The sequence below is a fragment of the Lolium rigidum genome, chromosome 3, assembly GCF_022539505.1.
Source record: "Lolium rigidum isolate FL_2022 chromosome 3, APGP_CSIRO_Lrig_0.1, whole genome shotgun sequence".
Taxonomy (NCBI): Eukaryota; Viridiplantae; Streptophyta; class Magnoliopsida; order Poales; family Poaceae; genus Lolium; species Lolium rigidum.
In genome coordinates, this window is record NC_061510.1 from 387,222,193 (window position 1) to 387,240,641 (window position 18,449).

The 18,449-nt window shown below is 45.5% G+C and overlaps 2 protein-coding genes across 2 annotated transcripts; one reads left to right on the top strand and one right to left on the bottom strand.

The window, feature by feature from the left end:
- Positions 1 to 6,491: 6,491 nt before the first annotated feature.
- On the top strand, positions 6,492 to 9,724 carry LOC124700736 (renalase-like). Its single transcript, XM_047232818.1, has 9 exons — positions 6,492 to 6,554; positions 6,643 to 6,742; positions 6,835 to 7,015; positions 7,892 to 7,964; positions 8,056 to 8,235; positions 8,726 to 8,823; positions 8,902 to 8,999; positions 9,079 to 9,252; positions 9,362 to 9,724. The coding sequence occupies exons 1-9, from the start codon at positions 6,512 to 6,514 to the stop codon at positions 9,540 to 9,542; spliced, it is 1,128 nt and encodes a 375-aa protein (XP_047088774.1). The 5' UTR covers positions 6,492 to 6,511; the 3' UTR covers positions 9,543 to 9,724.
- Positions 9,725 to 16,091: 6,367 nt separating this feature from the next.
- LOC124697602 (patatin-like protein 3) lies at positions 16,092 to 17,509 on the bottom strand. Its single transcript, XM_047230169.1, has 2 exons — positions 16,555 to 17,509; positions 16,092 to 16,439 (listed from the first exon to the last, which is right to left on the bottom strand). The coding sequence occupies exons 1-2, from the start codon at positions 17,482 to 17,484 to the stop codon at positions 16,092 to 16,094; spliced, it is 1,278 nt and encodes a 425-aa protein (XP_047086125.1). The 5' UTR covers positions 17,485 to 17,509.
- Between the last annotated feature and the right edge of the window lie 940 nt (positions 17,510 to 18,449).

Consider the following 18,449-nt stretch of genomic DNA (forward strand, 5'->3'; position numbering starts at 1 on the left):
ACAGGTCCACCCGCAGGCTCTTCGGTCATCTTGATGTCGAAGTGCCTATGGAGCCTCGCCACCGGCTTGGAAGGCGAGGAAGGAGGTTCGGTCACCGTCGAGATGGGTATGCTCATGCGCACCACACTCCTCCTGAGCTCCAGCGGGCGGCCGCCGTGTGCGGGCGAGATGGTCGCGCCGGCGACGAGGAGGAGGAAGGTGGCGAACGCTGCCACGAGCCGGGCCATTGCTGAACACCCGGGGGAGAAATTTTAGGCCTTGTGTTGTTTGCGAGCGGATTGTTTCTTTGTGGCGCTGAGATAAGAGGCGTTGTGTGATTTTTATAGGTGGGGGGCAGGATGTGTTCAATGAAATCGAATTCAGTAACTGCACACGCGATGGTAATTAAAGTAGAGATGTTATGCTACGAAAGTAATTTATCTAGTACTAGGAAGTTTCTTTAGAGGAACTAGCTAGAGATTTTTTTTAAAATAGTAAGTCTATTTACGAGATGACTTAATGAAGTCCATTTCTTAAAGAAACAGTTTTCTTGCTTGAAGGTTTCTCTGGAACAATATTTTTAAAAGGAAATAAGGAAACAATAATTTCTTCTGGGAATGAATTAAAAAACAGTCATACGCGTAAGCAATCAGAGTGAAAAGTATATTTTTAAATGGAGTGATAAGTTTTTTTAATCCTCTAAACTATCCCGTTCGGACGCTTCTCTACATAACCTAATTTTCAGTATGGTTAAACCCCCAATCTTAGTGAACATGGTACTTATCTCCCTAATCTAGTAATCCCACTTTACCTGCTAGTTCAACTAATATTTCACGGCTTTGGGGATTTTGGCAGATCACACACATAGTGAAGTGAGTGGTGCGCGAAAATTGTGCCATGGCAGTTAAAGACGAGATCTCGATCTCCCTCGTCCTCTCGACTTTATGCTCTCACTCCCCTCAGTACAACCTTGTCCCCTCGGCACCTTTCACCAACCCTAGTTACTTGATATCTACTATTTAACTCATATGACAAACGTTTGGTAGGTTTCTCCATGCATATACACATGGTAACTCCTAGACAACCACTTGCTAACTCGTCTGTGGTTGTAGTTGCAAACTCGTTGGTCATATCCACTTAGCTGGACAGTGATGCAGCGGGTGAAAGCCATCTTGGAATTTTCGTTGGGAATTGGAGGTACCTGGAGAAATTCCACAGGATTTTATGTGTTTCATTTCAAAGAGTTTGTCTTGCATGCGTCTAGAGTTTTTTATCTGACAACTAGTTAGATCCACAGTGGCATAGAGTGGAATTTGAGTACGTCGGGATGTAATTCTGAGTGAAAAAAACTAAGACTAGGCAAGACCCTATTCAACCTAACAAATGGTTTGCGATAGATTTAAAATTTTAAGGCCTAGTGATACTACTACCAAAAGCATAAAACATAGCAAGAGAAGTGAGAAAAACTATTTACTAGCACCGCTTCAACAACTGCCCCAAAAGTAAAAAAATATGTAGCAAGTTGCCTTAACCATGCATACCAGTTAGCCTTATTTGCTGTTTGGTCCATGCTTAGTTTGAGGCAATAATTGTTTTTTGAGCCTTTCTTAATGCAATGCCTCTTTGTTTATGGCCTCTACGGCATGGCCTTTTCACCTTAACATCGCTGATGATGCACTCTGGCTCCTACTTCTATTTCAACACGACAAGCAGGTTGCATCGGCTTTAAACGCCGAGGACGGTCCGTTAATCTCCGCGATCACGTTATCACGAAAAAGAAGATGTCAGGGATAACTGTGTCGGGAAAATGCATACTCGGCATTTTTTTCGCTCGGCACATCGTGATACGGCCCGTGTTCTCGTTTGCGGCACCTAAATTGAAAAGCCAGGATCCATTATAAAACGGCGGATTATTTAGTGCCGTGCAGATATGATGTGGCACAAATATTTGATGTCATCATGTTCGCATCAGCGTCGCAAAAACCTTAATTAGTATTATTACTAATTAACACATAGTCATTTACACTCAAATCATATAATTTTTTCATTTCATTAAAATTTCAGAAGGATTACAATAATATTACACTGCAACCACTTTCAAATTTCAAATAAATTAAGAAGGAAAAAAATCAAATAAATTCTAAATTTCTACACTTAACCTTAAGGAGGACAAGTGGAGAAATCGTAACTAATCATATTCTTGAGCACCACTCTATTCTACGATAGCTAAACGTTGCTGGAATCCTCCTCGCAAGGTGCTGCAACCGCGGCGACATGCACACCATCCTCCACGACAACGGTGTTAACATGGACGCCATCGTCGGACGCCGACGACGACATGGATGACTTCCTCTGTGTCGGTCTTGCCCGCCATTTTCCATGCACGCTTGGATCTGAAAGGGGCAGCAGATAAATTAGATGTAGAAACGAGGCAGTGGAGGTAAAAGAACAAGAAGAAGATGCAACACACTATTAAGAAAAGTTAATGACCGTACACTTGAATCGGGAGACGTTACCGGACATGGACAGCCTTCACATCTACAACTTTATCTTCATCTTCTTTGCCACAACTAGATGGGAGATAGAGGTTAGTAGCATAGATGAGATTTAGTGAGATCTAATTTCACCGATCTAAGGTTTATCTTCGCTATTAGGAGTAACTATCGGTGAATGCGGCAACATACAGAGTGAGGAGTGTGCAATGGGTATTGGACACTAATTATTCCTTGAACTACTATTATACAACAAACAGGACTGGGAAGTGGAGATTGTGGTTTGTTTATAGGCTCTAGAACAAGTGCCAACGATTTGGGCCCCATTTACACACATGAACCAATAAACATACCCTAAACCCTAGCTTCCAGCCCCGTTTATACAACATGGCCATATAGCGAAACATTGATGACAAGTCTACGGGGCGTGCTTGTATTTTCCAATTTTGGCACAACCTATTGGCGACATTTACAATGGACGGCGCAATGCTAAAAGGATCCCTTAATATAGCGCGGTATTACCAGGTGTCGGGCTAGCCTGCCACGTTCTATGGCATATTTTCCAGCTGGTGTGGGTTCTAGCATGGAAAAAATTGCTGCGCCATCCTTGTTTGCCACCGGGAATGGACATCCGCTGGCCAAAATATTTTTGCTGACGTTTAAAGGTTGCGCTTCCCAAAAAAAATACGTCGGCTATGGGTGGCCTTTTTTTTTGTAGTGTTGGTGACTTTTAACTTCAATCGATTTGCTGAAAATCATAACATAGATGGAAAAAAATATGTCAGACATTGCAACTTTTAGTGAAACAATTAGTTATCTTGGTCTCGTTGAATTACCTCTAAAAGCTCGTTCTTTTACTTGGAGTAATATGTAATTGGATCGCTTGTTGGTCCAACTAGGCTAGTTCTTTACCTCGACTATTTGGACCATGAAATTTCCAAACACATAGGTGAAGCCTCTAGCCTGACCCACCTCGGATCATGTGCCATGTGTGGTCTCAATTGGTACTTCAATCCCACCATCCCTAAGACTCTAGTATTTTGTTTGGAAAATCACTGGATCAAAGTGACTGGGTTCTTACATGTGATTAGAACCATTTTGGATATTAAATGTTTGGGCGACAATGCTAAGTGTATTTCAGCCAATTTAAACTTTTGTGTAGAGGCCTTAAGCAGTGAAGTACCAGTATGTATGTGATAAATATTTTAATTGGCAAGTGCAATGAGCTAATCTTCATGCTAGATAACTATGAAGAGCAGCTTCCTTTACACATATATACTGTAATTTTTTCAACAACATCAAGGGCAGGTTGCAGAATTTGCTTTTGTGCAAAGCAGATTTTTGGGAAAACGATGTACAGATCGATGGAAATCAACTAGGAAATGAGAACACGGCTTTCTTTCACTCGATGGCAACAATCAGGTATAGAAAAAAGGCTTGTGCTTCCATAGACCCCCAAGACTGAGATTAAACGCTACTTGTTCGGGATTAGGTCTAGGATGACTAAGATTAAATGATACCACGATACCCTTTCGAGGATTTACACTGTTTTAAGATTTGGGGTCTATGGAAGCACAATCCTAGAAAAAATATCATCTCTTCTATGGCTCGTGAGGATGGTTCAGTAGCTACAAACCACCATGAAAAAGCTGAACTCTTATGGAATTCATTCAAAAATAGGCTCGGAGTGTTAGTGCCTCTTGTCCATACAATAAATTTATCCATGTATTTCAATCCAGTAGATGGTCTAGAGAATATGTATGCACATTTTACTCATGCGGATATTGATGAAGTGGTGGCTCATATGCCTAATGATAAGGCGCCCGACCTAGATGGATTTTCTAGGGTTTTCTCAAAACTTGTTGGCCAATAATCAAATATTATTTATATCGTTTGTGCCAAGAATTTTGGGAGGAGACACTAAACCTTCAAAGCATCAATGATTCATTCATCAGGCTGATCCCTAAAACATTTCCTCCCGAAGGTCCTAATGACTATAGATACATATCATTACTAAATATTTGCTTAAAGCTCATTACACAGATTCTTGCAAACCAGCTACAAGGCAAAAATCTTGAGCTAGTACACATTAATCAGTATGGGTTTTTTACATTGAAGAAACATACAAGATTACGTGGGTTGGGCGTATGAGTATAAACACAAATCCAAGCAAGTGGGTACACAAACTGTGGTTCTCAATTTGGGTTTTGCCAAAGCCTTTGAGGATGCAGTGCAGCACGATGCATTCATGAAAGTATTTAAGTGCTCTGGTTTTCATCTTCGCTGGCTAATGCGGCTCCAAACGATCATGTCAACTGGTTTTAGGCAAGAATTCTTTTTGCAAGAGGGCAGTTCGTCAAGGAGATCCTCTGTCACCATTATTATTTGTAAGCGTCTCCGAACTATTACATGCAATGGTTACTTACCTGTTTCAAAGTGGAGTACGACAGTCACCGCTAAATATCCCCGATTATGATTTCCCGATCATACAATACGCGAATGATACACTTTTAATATTGCAAGCTTGTCCATTTTAATTGACCGCATTGAAGAATGGGATTAAAGTTTTTGCCCAAGCAACCAATCTACTGTGAATTATGCCAAGTCATTCTTAATGTCGGTCATGTCGAGAGGAAAAAATTTCAGATGCTAGGAGCGACCTCTGGTTGTGCGGTACGCCAGCTATCGTTTACCTACCTAGGGCTTCCTTTAGGTACTACGAAGCAGACTGTGCTAGATCTCTCTCCATTGGTTGGTATGGTGGAAGGCATAATGAATGCTACTACTCGTTTCTTGGGTTATGGAGGAAGGTTAGAGTTTGTTGAACTTGAGCTTTCATCGTTGCCTATTTTCTACTTCGGTTTTTTGAAAATTCAGAAAAGAGTTTTAAATATGCGTAACCGTGCACAAAAACATTGCCTATACGCCAAGGAGAAAGAGTCAACATCTACCAATGCTTTGGTAGCGAGATCTCTAGTTTGCAGACCTAAAAAACAGGGTGACTTAGGAATCTTAAACTTGGATTACAAAATAAAGGGCCGCTTCTTACATAGTTACACAAGTTCTATTCAAGAGAGACTTGTGGAGAGATTGTGCCACATGCCCAGTCTAAACAAGGATAATTTTGGTGGCGTGTCATATTCAGCTTCGTAGGTGACTACATGTAGTCTCACCTTTTTTGGAAGGATAATTTTGGTGGCATAGGAATCTTAAACAAGTATCTCTCAATGTAAAATAGGCAATGGCACATCGGTTCTTTTTTGGAAGGATTTCTGGTCAAATAGAGAAGTACCTCGTGACAAATTTCCTTGGCTGTTTTCCTATGCCTTGGATGAGAACACTTCCGTAGCTGCAATTGCGGGAGTTGGTGATCTCACCTTTTGCTTTGTTTTACCTCTGTCGGTGGAGGCTTAGCTATTGAAAGATAAACCGGTGGATACCCAAGCATTGGATCGGCGTAGGTTTGTCTGGGGCACTGCCTCTACACGCCCTTAATTCTATAGATCCATGTTTCAACATTTACCAATATTTGCAACTAAAACAAAACTAGCGCTATTTGCAACAAGGGGGTGTATTGGCGAAAAATCATTTTGGATCCTGGGCACCAGTGCTCTTACCGTATTAAAAAAATTCGAAAATAATAGTTATGTGTTTTAAAATATTATTTAATAAAATTCTAAAAGGAGTTGGTGATGTATCCCACTAATTTACAAAATCTTAATTACAATTTTTTTTTCTGAGCTACACAAAAATGATAAAGTCTGATATATTTTTGGAGATTTGAATCACTATATTCAGATTCACATAATTTGTTATTTTTGTGTAGCCTAAAATACACATGAAAGGTCGGGGAGGCGCCACGTCCGCTGTGCAACGGCTAATCTCCATCACACCACCAAATGCTGTGACTGAGAGAAAAAAAAATAACAAATTCGTCGCAAAAAAGGCCTCCGTTTCGATCGCGCACCGCCGCGCCACACTTCCTTCCCCAACCCCGACAAGGACGCCTCGCCGTCGCCGTCGCCGGGAAGCATCCGACAATGAGCGCCGCCGCGGCCAACGTCGCCGTCATCGGAGGCGGAAGTAAGCGCCCCATATCGATCGATCCCCCCTAACACAGAACTGCCACTGAATTCCTGATTCTGTCGCCCCCTTTTTTCCCCGATCGCAGTCACGGGCGCCGTGTGCGCGTCGCTCCTGGCCGCGCGCGGGGTGGCGGTGACGCTCTTCGACTCCGGCCGCGGCGCCGGCGGCCGCATGGCGCAGCGGAGGTGCTCGCCCGATTCGCTGCCGCGGGGTGCGTCGCTTTTCGGCTCTGACTGACTGACTGGTGCTCTCTTTTGGTGGGCCGGGGTGCGCGCAGGGAGGTGATGGACGACGGCATGGAGCTGCGCTTCGACCACGGCGCGCCGTACTTCGCCGTCAGCAACGACGAGGTTGCCCGGGTCGTGGGCGGGTGGGAGGCGCGCGGGCTCGTCGCCGAGTGGAAGGCCATGTTCGCGTGCTTCGATCGGGAGACCGGAAAATTCAGGGATTTTGATAAGGTTTGAAGCTTCATACCCACTCCTTGTCAGCACATATGACATTGGAAACGAAACAGTGAGAACCTAGAATACTTGACTAAATTTTACTACCTCTGGACGCAATTAATCGACGCGTCCGTCCGCCAATGATATGCCTGCACAGCCCTCCCTCCGCGTCGATTAAATCCGACCGGAGGGAGTAGTTGCCAAATCGGGTCATTACTTTTTTTTGGAGCAAACACCAGGAGCTCTGGCTATTCATATAAGAAGAGAGGAAAATGATCCAGTTTATAAGGAAAACCGGATCGAAAACCATACAAACTTGAGTACCTCCGACATGCAGACTACTCCCAAAGTCTAGAACAACCACACAACAAGATCGACCAACTTGTCAACGACAAAGTGCTACCTATTCGACAACACGACACGAAGGTTGCATGAACCGCATCCATCATGTAATCTCAACCGCCTTCTTCTTGGCGCCGACCTTGTTGCCCTTGGGCTTTTTCACCTTCTCCACATTCTTCACAAGGGAGCCAAGCATCGCGATGGAACGAGGCGACAAAGGGGTCTTAAACTTGTCAATGAAGGCAGCAAGGGCGTTGTCATCGAACGCAGCGTTCTCTTTCAAGACGCCCAGAACACGCGCGAGCAACTCTTGAGTTGTAGCATCCTTCCGCGATTGCTTCTGCTTCTCGATGCTGGACCTAGAAATCAACTAGTTGGACCAACCTTCCATTTTATTCCTACAATTTTCCGTATGAAGATCTCCTGATTATTTCCTGCTCATCATCAGAAGATGGAGGTGGGGCAGATTATCATCATTTATGTTAATTTTGCTATACGCTTGACTCGGCACTTTCATTAACATTCGCTCCTCGGAATATATCCTTGCAGGAGGGGACAACTAAGAAGTATGTGGGAGTTCCGGGCATGAACTCAATATGCAAATCTTTGTGTCAAGAGGATGGTCGGACTCTCTGCAAAATATTTGATTCTCTGCTACTGATAGAGAAAGTACACACATTCTTCATGCTCATACTTGCTGCCTCTTGTGCCAGGTGTGATGGCCAAATTTGGTGTCACAGTCGGAAAGATGGATTGGCTTCAAGATACAAGCTCATGGTCGCTGGCTAGTATGGATGGCAAAGATCTTGGCAATTTTGATTATGTGGTAGCAACAGATAAGAATGTAGCATCACAAAAGGTTTCTGGGCTGACTGGAAAACCGCCACCTCTTGGTTTGTTCTATTCCTCTGCCATTTTCTTCTGCATAATATGCACTAGTTACTGCCACATGACAAGCTTCGTGTGTTTGCCCGAGAAAAAAAATCAAGTTTATTGCGTTACCTGCCTTTAGTTCTTTTTTTGAAGAACATGCCATCTTCAGACCAGTTCTATAAATCAGGATAGCTATCATTATTTTTAATCAGGATAGCCGCACATGCTAACCAGTCAAAGTGTAAGAATAAACTGTATGGGTTATAAATCCATGTCCCATTCTTACTCCAGGAATTTGAAATCATGTTTTTGTTCTCTGGCTACTATGTTTAGACAAAATTGTTTTCGAAGGGTACAATATAGGTTCCCTTCAAAGAACTTGCATATTTCAGTGAAAGGCTTCACTTAGCTAGTTCATTAAATTACAACATTGCTACTAATTGCTGAGTAGTAGTGATTATTGCACAGATGTATGATGGATCGTCACCTTTACTTTTCATGTTTTGTCAGATTTGTCAGCATTTCCACATTTGTCAACAATGTTTCAAGATATCCCAGTCCGCCCCTGTTTTGCTCTGATGCTAGCATTCTCGGAGCCTCTGGCTATGGTATAAGCAGTCACCTGTTATATTGATTCATACATCTATAGACCATTGTTGTTCATCGTTCTTGGTGTTTTCATTCAGGTACCTGTCCAAGGGTTTTCTTTCTACAAATCTGATTCTCTAAGCTGGGCATTTTGTGACAGTAGTAAGCCGGGACGTGCATGTGTTCCTCCTAACATGTATGCGCTTCTTCTGTGTGCACTATCATTTTTTACGTGATATAATTCAATTTCATTAGATTTACTTCTTTCTATACAGTCAATCGTGGGTGCTACGTTCAACCACTGAGTATGCTTCTAAGGTAATAAGCAGTATGGGTCCCCGCAAACCATCGGCAGATGCCCTTTCTAAGGTGGCAGAAGAATTGTTCAAAGAATTTCAGGCAACAGGATTGAACATTCCACAACCAATTTTTATGAAAGCTCATAGATGGTCGGTCTTCTAGATCTTCTCTTCAGCTCTTCTAGTTTGAATAATATTTAGTTATTCAAATATATAACAATACCTTTCATATTTGTACTTCGCACCAACAAAATTGCAGGGGTGGTGCTTTCCCGGCCGTTTCTATTGGCGGTGATGATAAGTGTGTGTGGGAGAAGAGTATTAGGTTGGCTATTTGTGGAGATTTCTGTGCAAGTCCAAGTGTGGAAGGGGCTGTTCTTAGTGGCACAAGAGGTGCTTCTAAAATCCTTGGATGTTTAAACTTGCCATCAGGATTGTGACTTGTGAGTTTTGACTGAAACGGAAGTCATGATGTTTCCTGTTTGTTCTGTATTTATGTGTGCATCTGTGATTTTAGAGATGCACTTATTTTGTATAGAAACAATTAATCATGTCCCTGATGGGAGCCATATTGTTTGTTGAATATTACTAATGCGAAATAAGAAATAAGTTCTGATGCTCATGCCAAGAATGTTACATATGTCCTTCGGTGATGTGTCTATAAGTTTGCATGTTATGTCTACAGACATGGAGTTTCTCTGTTATGCTGCTATGGGACAAAATCACAACTAATGTACAGTCTTGGTTTACAGACATATGAGGCCCTGAAAGGTGACATGCTAACCAAACTGAGCATATAGGAGCTCTGAAAGGTCACCAAACACTGCTAGATCATGTCCCTGAGCTATGGAAAATGTCTGGAATATAGGGTTGAAACCTGGAAATTAGGGTGTTAGGGAACATTCTTGCCATGCAAGTGACCTAGGAGACTAGTCTTTGGGACATGCTTGCCGAACATGTAAGTTCACTAGAATAAAAGAGCATGTATAGCTGATGAAGCTTTATAAGGTTTGTTGGTCTCAAATCTCCTAGTGGTATATATTTTACACAACACAATAGCCTTTTTTTTCTTTGGATAACTTGCTTTTTTTCGATACATGGACATGTTTGTAAAACCTTTTCTTTGAGTACAAATTTAGAGGTCTCTTTTTAGTTAATACAATATGGCTTCATTTACTTTCAGTAGAAAAAGCTTTTTCACTATGATATTCTAATACTTGAAGTAGCAAATTTCATACTGAATATATGTTTCATATTAAAATTCTATTAGTAATTCATAATTCAAATCATTTTGGAAACGTTTATAGATTTGGTACAATTATAAACTTGTTGTTCGTCACTTAGGAACCACTATCATTTTCTGTCTTTAAGATCCAGTGTCAGTGGACCGCCAACTTCAAACTGCCAGATTTGGATACCATATGGAGCTTATCTATGAAATTTCAGTGTCTCATATTCTAGCAACGATACCAGATGCTTCCTAATAACCTAATAACATAAATAAGAGTAAATTCACAGTTCAGGTAGAAAGATTTCTCCCAACCAAACTTCATAATTATTATTTTCTTGGTCTGAGTTGTCTAACTACTTCTGTGATGAATTCAGTTTGCTATTGTGTGTGCCAATGTATTCAGTGCTATGTGTATGCTTTGCTTTAATAAAGCTATACTGCTATTTGGTGGCTATTAGTTGCTATTGTTCATTCCCATTTATGTTATTTTTCTTGAATGTGACGTCTTATAATGGTTCTCGAAGACCAGAATATATACACACTACCATTTTAAGTAGTATGCCAGTTTATCAGTCTTATACTCTGCAATTCTGTATTTTTCCATATATTTGGGTTTTCCGTTTTCCTCTTATTGAAGGATTTAGGATATATGGAATGGAAATTTCCAGACGAGTTCTGCAAAGCATCAAGAGTATCAAAATGTAAGTGAAGAATTTAACCCTACTAATTGACTATTCCCTCCTCTTGTTGGAAAGGCCCTCCGACTAAAAATCTGTAGTCTGGGTGCCTTCTTTTTTTGAACTAGTGGTTTATTTTTCCGTGTAATTCTTAAAACCACCTCTAGTATTTCCTGGTTGAACAGTACGGGTTTGACAAGAAAAATACATTAGATCTTTATGTATATCTTGAGTTGCTTGAGAATAGTTGGCAAACTAAGTCTGGGGCTGTATCTTTTTTTTATTTCCTACACTATCCGTTTTGAATTTCTGTTACCATATAACTAAATCATCATTCAAACAATAAAGTTAAACCATTGCCATTTTATTTCGAATGAGTTGCCTTTGTGTCTCCTCTGAGTATATGTTCGCCGGGGTGCAAATTCTGAGAACCAATGCGTTTGAATAAGACCGTTCTTCGTAATTTAAACTATGTTATACTATAGACATTGTAACTTTGAAGGCAGAGACTTACATATATACTACACGCGTGAAGAAAATATAGACTGCGTAACACATCAAGTATTATTGCTCTGTTTTCTGTAGTTCTGGTGAGAACCATCCAAACTGCTACAAGTTATACCTCACCTGTCAGCACGCGCGTTCTTCGTGCGCACTCATGGTCCTTGCAGGTGAGCAGCACTTGTTCCGAAAGCTTCATGTCCAAGGAGGTCCCAGCTGAATCGAAGCCCGTGGCAAGGAAAACAGACGCAGCATATGCATATGGTCCAGGCCTCCCAATTATTTGTCAAGTAAGCAGTCATCCTCCGTTCAGCTGATTCAGCAAAACCCTCTGAGTACTTCGTTTTCTCGGCTGTGTTTCTTTCTTGGAGTATTTATCGTTTATAGTTGGCAATTAGGATGATGTATATGTCCTCTAATAAATGATGAATACAGCCACTGCTGTCGGCTGTGGCTCGCATATAACGTAACCCTGTACAGCTACAAGACCAAAGTTGATCTGGTTGAGAAATAGATCAGTACAAGATTAACTGAAGAGGACAACAAGTAATCCAAAGAAAGGCAACGATGTAAACAGTCTTGTATGTCCAAGCTAATTTCGTGGGATTCTTATAGGGATGCAGAACAGGATTCCTAGACAACCACTGCAGGTCTAAAACTGTCTAACTCATAGCTAGCACCCCCTTAAGAAACAAAGATGTGACTCCTCTATGACACAGGCTACAAATGTTAGTAAAAACAAACCTACTGTAGTCAAACCCCGCATGTGGTTGAGGTTAAAGATCCTAGTAGATCTCTAAACAGCGCCTGCCATCCAGGCTAAACTATAACAGAAAGTACCAAAAAACTTTAACTGCTTAACTAACCCTACCCCTTGGATGAACCAAGCAGATGTTTTTTATTTTTCTTAGTAACAGTAGTCAATAGGCAACCACACCTCTTTCCAAGAAGTTGCTCTGCAAAGTTGGTGATTAGATTAGATCTGTTGTGGCGAAGGAGTGAGGTTAGATTAAACCCATTTAAGCTGCAAGTTGCTGCCTGGCTCCATCCCTGTTTGCAGAGATGCTTGGCTACTTTACATATACAAATGCAGGCACGCCATGGGCAGATTTGCATAGTAAAGCTCCACGTGTGGCCTATGTACCTACCTGTTTATGCATGCCTGGAATCCAAAGCAGTAGGGAGACAAGACCACGGCGTGGGCATTGCAGAGCCTGGGCATCATCATCTAGTGGTGAATGCCTGAAATGGCGATGCTGAAGAGCTCATGGCATCTGGTGCACAGGTGCTGCAGGTTCCTGCGGTCATGCCATGGTCTTCCGGTAGACGCCGGCCTGAACGGTGATCAGGAGGGAGCCTATCTTCATCCTGTAGCAAGCAGTACATTAACTTGGATCTTTCATCCTTGAGAAGAGAGAAGAGAGGAGCGAATTCAGTGGTGTGGAGTGGTAGGTGCACAGTGAATTTTCTATCCTCTCCTGGCTCAGGCCTTCTCTCCACTTTTGCACGGTTGCACCACCGGCACTGGCTTGGTACTTGCTGGCAGTAGCAACACCGCCACTAGCTGGCTTGGTACTTGCTGGTAGTAGCGTGTAAATTGTGGCCTAGCTGAGCTCTCATTATGCTTTGTGCATGCTTATCTGATCGCCTAGCATGGTCCGGTTTGGTGGTTTGCATGATGATTCTGTCTAGTAATGCTGTTAAACTACTCCATCCATCTACTTAAGGTGTTAAGGGTCGAGATGATGTCGGTCTAGAGTCTAGACCCTCTTCGCATGGGTCCTCCCTATGATTCTTGTTTTCACCTGTGTAGTTTTGATCGGATCGAAAACTGCAAATTTACACGTATCTTGGTTTTTGAAAGAGTATAAAGTGACATTTTGTTGAAAATGATGTATCTCAACTCGAAATATCTTATATTTTGGGCCAGAAAAAAATTATGAAATCTGACTAATTTGAGATGTTTTAGATTTTGCACTGTCACGGCTAGTCATCACTTTTGTCATTCTTGCACAGGCTAGAATGCAATCTGTTTGGAGCTGAAATTATAGACATTGACAGAACACATCATTTCCGCCTACATCTAAAATTTTTCTGAATACCGTGAAACTTCAAATGCTGTTTTCTTTCTTTTTTCAAAAAAACGAGTTACATGTAGCTGGGTGTATAAAACGCCGCACTCCCTGATCGGGTAGGCTATTCATGATCTGAAAGTAAAACAACATGGCCTAGGTGTAACATCCGTGAGGAGGATCAGCTAGAATTCTCAGGCCATAAAGTACCTGGAAACAAAAGCCATAAAGCTTGCCCAGCTCAGCAGCTCTCCAGGCTCCACGTAGCGGGGTTCATCTTGCGGTGAGATCGCCACCTATTTCGCCGTATCAGAGAAGCCATTACCTTGCGGCTGAACCCGTCAACTCGCCCGCCTCGTGTTTCGTGTTAAAAAACAGAAGAGCAGGCTAATTAACTAAGCTGCAGTCTAGCAGATCCCTCTCGAGCCTGCACCAGAACATGTCTCCTCTCCTGCGTTTGGCGTGCTTAATTGCCCTCGATCATGTCCATCCCATCATCATGAATGCGTCACTTCACCCTTATTGAGTTGAGTTGGGACATTTAGTTTACATTGTTTATGAAATTCTGTTAAAATTTCAGTCGAGCTCTCTATCATTCCTGACTTGACATTGCAACTTTGCAGCAGTGAGCTTGGAGTATGTTCTTACAGTGAACTGGACAGTCTTTTGTCTGCATAAAACTGAATGTGGTTGCGTTGCAGAGTTACGAAGAAGTTGGAACTCGTAGGTAGCAGGAGTGAACTCCGAGTGGGCACAGTTGTCCGTGAAACCTGAAACCCATATAACCTGCACTGATTCCAAGCACGGCAACGCATTGTTTACGAAGTGGCACGAAAACGTTTGGCAGCCGTACGTGCGATTGATGGATGTTCTTGTTTGACAAGACTGAATTCTCATCTGATTCAGTGCAGGTGGAGTGCCACGAACAAACTAGTCTTAGAGCATCTCCAGTCGCGTCCCCCAAACCGTCCCACAAACCGCGCCGGATCGAGCGTTTGGGGGACGTGTTTTGTTCGTGCCGCGTTTGGGGGACGTCGCTCCCCAGCCGCGTCCCCCAAACGCCGCCCCCAAACATTAAAAGTATTTTTTTTTGGCTAGAAAGAAATTATTTAATAATATTCAGATCGGTTGAACATAAACAAATTATATATAAAACTTCGAAAAAATATAATTAAATACATATAAACTATCTACTTCTTCTTCTTCGCTGATGGGCCTTGTCGTCGTCATCGCGGTGGCGCTTCCTGCTCGTCACCTCTTCCGAAGAGGCGGTGTCGGCGCTCGACGCGTCGTCATCGCCGGTGCTCGTCGGCTGCGCCTTGGCCTTGGCCTTGGCCGCCTTTGCCTTCGCACGGGCCACCGCCGCCGCCGCGGCCTCGCTCTCTTCTTCCTCCTCCTCCCAGCCCAGCCATTCCTCCTCGCTGTCAACTGGCGGCGGGGAATCGTCGCCGCTGCTCGGCGTCCCGGCTTTGTCCCACCAATGGCGCCGGCCAGCAGGCTTTCCCTCGCCTGGAGGTGTCGGACGGGAGCCGGGAGATGTAGCTCATCGTCGCCGGAGGTGTCGGATGGAGGCTTGGATGAATGACGGCGTACGTACGGGTCTTATTGAGCGCGGATGAACGGCGGCGCGAAGTCGAAGAGAGCAGCGGTTGCTCTTCCGAGGAGTCGGCGCTCCATTCCGGCGGGGTTGGCGCGTCGTCGACGCGGTTGCCAATGCGACGGTTCCGCTTCCTGTCAACCGCACCGTCGCTACGTATGTGGCGGTTGAGCGTCCGAGCCGGCTGACGGGTCGGCCCCGCGCCTCCTCGCCTCTCATTTCGTTGTGTCCGGCGTGCCCGGTGCGTCCCCTGTGGGACGGGGACGGGCTCGGGACGCCGGACACCGTATCGGGGCGCGCCGGACAAAAAAGGGCTTTGGGGCGCGCGGCTGGGAACGTTTTTTTGTCCGACGCGCCCCAAATCCCTTTGGGGGACGGTTTGGGGGACGCGACTGGAGATGCTCTTAGGCCCCTTCTTGGCTACTGATGTGTGAGCAACTACTGATGCAAGCTTGCAACAGCTGCATTGTGGACTGTACATATATTGCCTGAAGAAATCTGGCTAGAATTATTTTTTAGGCTTTTAGTAATTATAGTAGGAGTGCTAGATTATATATATGCCCGTCTCATCCTTCATGTACTCCACTCCATCAGCTAGTAGTGCTTCAAGAACATTTTCTTATTTTATCACAAAATTAGTCAACTCGATCGATCACCAGCCGTGCATTTGCATTCTAGTTTAATCTGGAGGTGGTGGAGGCATGCATATCCTACAATACAGATCACGGGACGCACCATGTACTCCACTTTGTTAATCCTCATTTACAAAACCCAGCACCAGCAGGGAGGGCATGGCAGCATAGAACTACAGCAAAATTAAGAAAATAACGAGGAAAAAAAGATACTGCTAGTAGCCTAGTACTACAGGCGGCCGGAACATTTTCACTCGGCACGTACATCATATCGGGCCCCTACAGGATGCTGGTGAACATCTGGCTGACCAGGTTGGAGTACGACGCCGGCGCGGCGGCATCTTCCGCCGCCGGCTGCTGCTTGACGACGGCCGGGGCGCCGGTGGTGGAAGCGCGGCGGTCGCGCTCCTTGACGAGCTCGTGCGCGAACCGCTCCAGCTTGTCGGCGTTGGTCTGCTCCCCGAGCTTCTTGCCGCGGAACAGCACGGACTCCACGTTCTTCTGCGACAGCATCTCCTCCGCCGCCACCGCCACGCCGCCCCTCGCCCGCGGCGAGCCCATCGCCTGTATGCGGATGTAGTTGCTCGCCCTGCTGTGCCCGAACGCCATGGCCACCGCTTGATCCACCTGCCGTAAGTCAAAAGTGTACGTTGCGGTGAGCACCAAGAACAAGGACCACACTAGCGATCGAATCGAAGAGAGAATGGTTGGTGAACTGAATCCACGTGCGCTAGTTTCGTACCATGTCGGACACGCCCTCGGCGGCGATCCTGACGATCTCGGACGTCGACGCGCCGCCGGCGGGCCGCTGCTCGCCCTCCCCGCTGCCGATGGAGATGACCAGCAGGTCCTCGACGCCGGAGGCCAGCGGGAACTCGCGCTTGTTGTTGAGCACGTGCGTGATGGCCGCGGCCGTGGGGTTGCCGAGCGCCACGCCGCCGCCGACTGCCACGATGCGCGTCGCGCCGTCGCACGACCGCACCTCCACGGCCGCCGACGCGCGGTCCGACCCGGCGCACGTGGCGGCGCACACGTCGCGCAGCCGGAAGTCGTAGGCTGGCCTCTCGGCCGCGTCGGCGCGGGAGAAGAGGAACGGGGCGCCCGTGGCGAGGTCGTAGCACGGGACCAGCACCGGCCGCGCCGTGTCCCGCAGCGTCAGCTCGCCGAACACCTTCCGGAAGGCGGCGCCCGCCGGGCGGCGGAACAGCGCGCGGATGCCGCCGCCGGTGGACGAGGACGAGGACCAGCCGCGGCGGAGGCTGCGCACGAGGAACGCCAGCGCGTCCTCCGCGGAGAAGAGCGGCCGCGCGTCGTCGGCCCCGCGCGCCACCAGCATCGCCGCGAGCACGCCGCCGGCGCCGGACCCCGCGGCCACGTCGAAGAAGTCCGCCAGCCGCGCCTTCGGGTCCCCGGTGCGGCGCCGCAGCGAGGCCTCCAGCCTCACCAGCGCCGCGCCGGCGAGAAGCCCGTCGGCGGCGCGCCCGCCGCCGTCGATCGACAGGATGCAGACCTTCCCTGACTGCGTTCGTGGGGGAGTCCCCTTCAGTGCTGTCGCCGCCGTCGGTGTGTGCGGCGAACCTCCGGCGAAGAGGAGCTTTGGGTCGTCGTAGCCGAACAAGAACTTGCTCTCTAGGATGGAGAAGATCTCGTAGGTGAGCTTGTCCACGTCCATGCCGGCGGCCGGCGGCTCCGCACGAGCTTCGTCCATTCTATGTACTCTGGTCGCCGGCCGGATCGCGCGCAGCAGGCGGAGGCGGGGGAGACCGTGATGCTGTGCACGGCGGGGGCGGTGGGGAGCATAGCGATGAGCAGTTGCTGCTCTTATATAGTGGCGGGAAGGGAGAAGGAGGCGTGGGTTCGTGGCGTTGACTCGACACGGCCCACCGTGGCGCGAGCCGTGACCCAGCAGCAGTAAACTTTTTTAGTGTACAATTGTACAGTAAACTAATTCAGTAATTTTGCTGTGATGGGGATTGTGATATACTAGTGCGGCCTGCTAAAATCTCTAGTACATCCCTCTGCAGTTGGGACCCAAGAAATCAAACACAATGCCACAAAGATAGAGTGCAAGATTAAAAAAAAAAACACAATTTCTTGCAGCTCTTCCGTTCAACACCGATTTTCCACACATATGCTGTTTTCTATGCAGCGCCACCCGAACTTTTATGATTTTTGTTACATTGTTTCCCGATAATTTGCAAAACAAAACTATTTTGTTTTATGGATGTCCACCGAGGCTCTACTGTTGGATCTATTCGAAAACATTTACACAAAGAACCTTATATTTTAAAATGGATGTCAGGGGCTGGATCATGGGTCGATTTTCGAAAAAATAGTACGATCTATGTTTCATAAAATTACTCATCGAAGTTCGGCAGAAATCTCAAATTTATGAATGGTGTAGATCTTGTCGGGCATCAACACACCATGTAGTGCATTTTCATTCTTGTGATAATAATAGATGCCATGAACATTATATTGTGTTATCGGATTCATGTGGCACTATAAAATTGTTGTAAAGTGCCGGTCTTGTGCAATTATATGTTTTCTTTGTGTTTGTTAGTTTGATCCTAGACAAACGAGGTTATGCACAAAAGGAGGAGTATAAGTTATTTTCTAGGTTCCGACAAAACCATA

Excerpts from the sequence above, each read along its gene's own strand:
- LOC124700736 (XM_047232818.1), top strand. The coding sequence starts at position 6,512 with ATGAGCGCCGCCGCGGCCAACGTCGCCGTCATCGGAGGCGGAA. Across the intron at positions 6,555-6,642 it reads CGCCGTCATCGGAGGCGGAA|TCACGGGCGCCGTGTGCGCG; the intron begins GTAAGCGCCCCA and ends CCCCGATCGCAG. Across the intron at positions 9,253-9,361 it reads TTTATGAAAGCTCATAGATG|GGGTGGTGCTTTCCCGGCCG; the intron begins GTCGGTCTTCTA and ends ACAAAATTGCAG.
- LOC124697602 (XM_047230169.1), bottom strand. The coding sequence starts at position 17,484 with ATGGACGTGGACAAGCTCACCTACGAGATCTTCTCCATCCTAGAGAGC. Across the intron at positions 16,440-16,554 it reads CCGAGGGCGTGTCCGACATG|GTGGATCAAGCGGTGGCCAT; the intron begins GTACGAAACTAG and ends GACTTACGGCAG.